At 32.6% G+C, this 6,112-nt stretch overlaps 1 protein-coding gene across 1 annotated transcript in view; it reads right to left on the reverse strand.

Moving 5' to 3' along the window:
• The window catches only part of SPO11 (SPO11 initiator of meiotic double strand breaks), a gene marked incomplete at its 5' end in the record, with an annotated part of 37,364 nt that extends 32,125 nt beyond the window's left edge, over positions 1–5,239 (reverse strand). Inside the window, 3 exons of the mRNA XM_081325956.1 lie at positions 23–89; positions 1,678–1,766; positions 5,097–5,239. Of these exons, the coding sequence (XP_081182082.1) occupies positions 23–89; positions 1,678–1,766; positions 5,097–5,239 (299 nt within the window). The remainder of the gene's footprint in view (positions 1–22; positions 90–1,677; positions 1,767–5,096) is intronic.
• Positions 5,240–6,112: the final 873 nt, after the last annotated feature.

A 6,112-nucleotide genomic window follows, 5' to 3' on the forward strand; every position in this document is an offset into this window, starting at 1 on the left:
TACATGTAAACTTAATTATTACCTTTTTGTTGCATATGTATTTGTCTGAATCATCTTGTAGATTATAGATAATATTTTAAGAAACAAAGCTGAAACATAAAGCAAAACCTCATACAGTTGCCACCTGAAACATTTGCATCCTTTGTATTTTATCTTCAACTGCTTGCATACAGTGTATTTTTCTTACTGTTGGCATTATTTACAAAGATACCACAACCTAGTCTAAACCTTATCTGACACTAAGGCTTTATGTCAACACCTCAGTTGATGAAAATCACAATAGACAATGGAGATCAATATTTATCCACTTATCTGGTGACAACCATAGCATAGAAAGATTGCGACATGAAATAAAGAGGAGTAAATGGTAAAGAGCATTAATTAATAAATGAAATGAAATGATAGAAAAATACTTAGTGTGTGTTTGTGGAACTAAGAGAAACGGAAAGTATATAATCAATCTGAAGAAAGTGTTCTGATAATATAGAGTACAATTGTGGAATACATGCACTGAAGTGAAGGTAAAGATTTGATTGAATGAAAGAACTAAAACATGTCAGAAAAATATGAACTGAGGTATAGGTTGGAAATACTGTAGAGCAGGGGTGTCAAACTGCTGGCCCGCAGGTCGGATGCATCATAGCGAAACCCCACCCACCCCATTGCCAGCAATGGAAAAAAAGTTGTGATACGTCGTGACTGGTCATGTGATGTTGCGAATTTGACACCCCTGCTGTAGAGGAATCCATAGGTTGGTAATAACTAAGTTACCTTCCAGTGAATGGTGATAATGGAAAAAGTTCTGGGGAAAAAAAGGATATTCTGAATAAATGTGATCCAGAAGGGGAAAAAAAAAGAACTAGGTGGCATGAAGAGAATAGTAATAGTGGGAATGATATAAAAGAGTATAGAAAGAGTGACTGGGGCAGTTGGAGACCTAGGAGCTTTGTATGGGAAAAATACATTGAAGAGAGGAACTTGAAAAAAAAATGCTTATAACATTAGTGTGCAAGAAAATGGATGAAAAGGAAGTTATAAATAATGTGAGAATGTTGAAGAATGCTAAGGCTTCAAGTATAGATGGTGTAATGGAAAATATATTAAAATATAAAGATGGATTAATTTTGGTATGACTTATGATTGCTTTAAAACAGGGGTCTTCAAACTTGGCCCTTTTATAACTTGTGGACTTCAACTCCCAGAATTTCTCAGCCAGGCATGCTGGCTGAGGAATTCTGGGAGCTGAAGTCCACAAGTCATAAAAGGTCCAAATTTGAAGACCCCTGCTTTAAAATATATGCAATAATGCATCTCTGCTTATCAAATGGAACAATGCCATAATTATGCCACTATGCAGAGGGAAAGCTAACAAGAATACATGCAAAATCTAGAGGATTAGCTTATTATGTATATCTAGGAAGCTTTAACCCAGATACTTTAGCAACTCACTTATTTCTATATTATTCTTACTAAATAGACCTACAAAGCTTTGAATTTTCTGAAGCAAGGTTTCTGCTTCAAATCAAAACAAATTGTTGTACAATTTATCCTGAAGCAAAGACGACAAAAGTGGACCCCAGTTAAATGATCTGATCCATTCATTAGTGCATTCTTTGAATTGTAATAAAATATTTTTGAACTAAATAGATCAATATATTGCTGAGTTTTTTAACTTACCAAACTTTGGTGCTGATTTAGGGCTGTCACTTCTTATTTGTTGTGTGGTACAATTAGATATCATCTGCAAACCTACAGCTTCTGTAAAACTAGTTTTGAAAACCAAATCAGGAATTTAAAAGAACTAATAATCTAACAATAATGATATTTTAGTAATCAGGATTCATAATATTGCATACAAGTCAAGAATATTTTTAATACTAAAGATTAGAAAGAAAAGATAAAATGTACAGGTAATTCTCAACTTATGACCACAGTTGAGCCTAATATTTCCAGGCCACTAGATGGCTATCATTAGATGCAATAAGGGCAGGGAAATATTGAGGTTTCACTGTACTTACAACTTCAAGATAACCCTTAATACGGACTTTGAAACATAAAAACCAGTCTTGTTCTTTGTCTTCCTCCAACAGAGCTCAAGATGTCTCATCTTGTGCTTCATCTCCCAGTGAAACTAGATGCACTCCGGGATCAACACCCAGGGAGTACACAATGGGAGTATAGGGAAATGCACAGTATAGTATAATACAGGAAGATTACACAGGGAAAGGCTTCATAGGGATGGTACGTCCAAGTCACTGCCACCACTATTCCAGGAAGTGACTAAGGCCTCAGTCAAACTGTCACCTCAGCGAAAATCCCCAAATCTCAAATTTTCTTTGGAATTCAACAGGATTCATAAATATAGGGACAAGGAAGACGACTTTGGTAGAGATATACAGTTACTATTACCTACGCAAAAGGGGCTGAAACATTTTTAAATTCCAGAATGAAACACGTAAATATACAGTCCCATTTACTTAATGGATCGAAAACCTGATTAAATTTGTTACTTATGAGCAGATTGCCTATAGACATAGACTTTGTATGGATAAGGAAATATGGGACTCATTTAAACATAATGAAGTGGGCTTGGCTGATACTTATATAAATCTATTAGAAACACACACACACAAACACAATTACCCACAGGGTTTGATTTTCTGCATTCAGATGAATAAAAATCCAGTTTCCCTGCAAGCCTTTCCTGCCTAATGAGAGAAGCAGAGTGGACAGAATAGATCTGCAATACAGTATATCTCCTTATGCTTTCTCCATTCTTGGATTATTCAAATGCCTGAACTGTGTTTATTTATAAATAAAACCACTCCCCCGGTAACCCTAGCTTTTTTAATTTCAGAGCTCATGTATTCTCTTTTTAGTTGAAGAAATGTTTTCTTTTAAATCCACAGAACATATTTCCAAAGCATTGTATAGTGTAATTATACAAAATATTTGATTATGCTGTTAGGAAACAGTTATTAAAGCTGCATTTTGCTGTTCAAAGTCATTACTTTTTACATCCTTAAGGTGGCAGAAGACACTACATTATAAAATCAAAATAAATCTAGCCTTAGAAAACTTGTGATTTCTCAAGGTACTGAAATGGATCCTGAGCAAGTTAGTCATCAGTGTCTAATTTAAGTTCATATTACTTCAGTGGTTGCACAGAAAACCTTTCACTTACTTCAACTCTTTTATCATTTAAATTTGATACAAATTACAGTCAAATTTCAGTTTTCATCATATTTAGAAAGAATATGATTAAGTAATATAATTATGTAGTAGCATTATAAATAAAATCATTTTGGTTTGCTTTATTATGTATAGTATATAAACAAAATCAGGTGAATCTAAACCCAGAAATGGCTTACTTTCTTCCTAATTATTTTCTTGTGCTTAAACTTTGACCTCAAATTAATTACACCAGCCCTTATTGTATTTATTTCATAGTTATCAAGGAGCTGAACATAGATTCCAAAAGTTATACTGTTGTTCTGTTAAGTTTCCATTCTGAACTTCACAAACTCATACTAATTTAACTCAAATAAAACATGTTAGACAAACCTTTAGTTATAGATACAGGGCATAATGATATACACTATTTAAAATCGACTAAAAATGGTAAATACTATTGATGACCAAATTCCTTTGGTATTAATATATTCTTCCAAGCAAAACTGCAAGGTGAATGAGAAGAGGACAACAAAATAAGATATGTTTCATAACACAGGAAACTATTTTTTACTGTGCCAGACTATATTGTTATCTATTTCAATATTTTGCTTTAGAGTTGCAGTGTTTAATCTATCACATAGCTTTGGGTTATGCTGTTGTTTCTGAAAATTTCTCAATATAAAATTTTAATTCTGTCATCAATATGGTCCCTCCCCAATTTTAGTAGACTAAAATTGAACAATGTAAAATTGAATAATGGCAATAATAATTTTCATATTACCAAATTGTAATACAGTTTAAATCAATTACAAATTAATTTCTGAATTACAAAACACAAAAACCTATTATATAGCTGCATAATAAATCAAATGAAAACATAAACTCTTCATTAGTATTATAGATCTTGATTTCTACTGCCCTTTCTTCTTTCATAGCAGTTAAAACATTTTTAAAAAATAGATAATAAAGAAGACACAATTATTAATAGTTCTATATTTTTAGATCATTGTTGATGAGATTCAGGTACAGTTCTGTCATAATGACCTGCCCATACTCTTACACTACACTATTTATAATTCCAGCAATTATTTTACCGTATTTCCTAGGTTTTTGTTATTTCTCTTTTCTCTTTCCTGTCAGCCATCTCCATTGGCTTCCATATTAAGTTAACAGTTTGAATCACTATTTAATTTCCTGAATAGTGAGCACTTAATTGGCAGCTGATTTGTTTCCATGTCATTCCTTGTTACTAAGGAGTGTTGCTAGTGTTACTAATGACACTTCCATACTTTACCCCCTCTTCTCCTGAGAACCTCAATCACCCGGCTAATATAAACTCCATTCAGCTGATTGTTAGGAGTGCAAAAAGCAGCATTTGATCAATGCCCATTACAAAATACACAAGGTTCTGAAGTTTAAAAAAATCTCATATCCTCACCTTACAGATATTTGTCAACCCCCAGTTCTGTTCATAAACTGAACAGCTCCTGCTGGGAGGAGAAATTGCTAAAAGCTGTCAACATAAGCCCTGCAGTAAGGATTTGGGGTGAAGCAAAAGGGAAAAATACCTGTTCACAATTTCTGCACAGCATCAGCATTTCAATGGAAAGGCGATTTTAGTGAGATTTTTAAATATACTTCAGGTAAACCAGAAATAAATTGAAGCCTTGCTGATCATGTGTAGGTTCAGAATTAGATTCTGGTTCAAAGACTATAGAATTGCTTTAGTCTAATCTAATGCTTCAGAATGTGGGTTGTTAACCAAAACCAAAAGTTTTCATAATGTTATCTTTGTCATTTGCAATTTAAATCAAGGTTAGTTCTAGTCAGATTTAATAACATTTAATAAATATATAAATATAGAACTAATTTTTTATCTATAATGTTTGCATATAATACATTTGCAAGCACGATTTACTCACTGTATATTTCCCCAGTCAGATCTGTTTCTTAAGATAAGAATAGGTGCTTTATTACTGGACAAACTCATGATAACATCTTCAATAACATTTTCTATTGCTCTCAGTACCTTGGAGCTGAAAGATGTTACAAGATATAATTTCATACAGATTATATATCATTTTCCAAGCTTCACAAAAGTAATTCATTATTGCCTTCTAACTATTTTTTGTTTGAGTTTTCTGAAGATTCTAGAAACATTTCATAGTGCTTTGTCTTGCTTCCAATAGTAGAAATCAGTTCATATTTTTAAGATTCAGCCTTAAGAAGTGCATTTCTAGCCAGTACTCACAAGATTTTTTCCACCAAGCCAAATATTTGGATCAACTGATTTAAAACAACTATGATTAATGTTTTTAAATCATATGATGTAATATTAGCTTTGGCCAGAGTTTGACTTAACTTGTTTTTAAATGCTGTAAACTTAAAATAAAAGTTCAAGGGTATAATATAAGTAGTTCCTCTCTACCATAGCACATTAACCTTTTGATCTGACACTTTGAATGAGTGCCTGTGGTTTTTAATTATATGAAGGTTTTGGCTGAATAACAACATTGTGTGTGTGGCAGGGGGAGATGAAATGCATCATGAGCTGAAGTAAATACATTAGTAGTGCTCTATCTCTGCATGTGTGTGTGTGTGTATTTTGATGGAATGTAACTATATATTCTTTCAAAATATAGATATAAAATGGGGGAGAGTAGGAAAATTAACTAAAAGGCCGTTTTGTTCATAGACAATTCAAAATAATTAGAATAGAATAGAATAGAATAGAATAGAATAGAATAGAATAGAATAGAATAGAATAGAATAGAATAGAAGCCAAGTGATTGGACACATAAGGAATTTGTCTCTGGTGCATAAGCTCTCAGTGTACATACAAACAACAAAGTAATATAATTATAAGATATCAATAGTATCTCTGAACCATCTATGAATAAAACTGCATTTTTAATTAATTTCCCTATTCTTCCCCATT

Source organism: Vipera berus (assembly GCF_964194415.1).
Source record: "Vipera berus genome assembly, chromosome: 3".
Classification (NCBI taxonomy): domain Eukaryota; kingdom Metazoa; phylum Chordata; class Lepidosauria; order Squamata; family Viperidae; genus Vipera; species Vipera berus.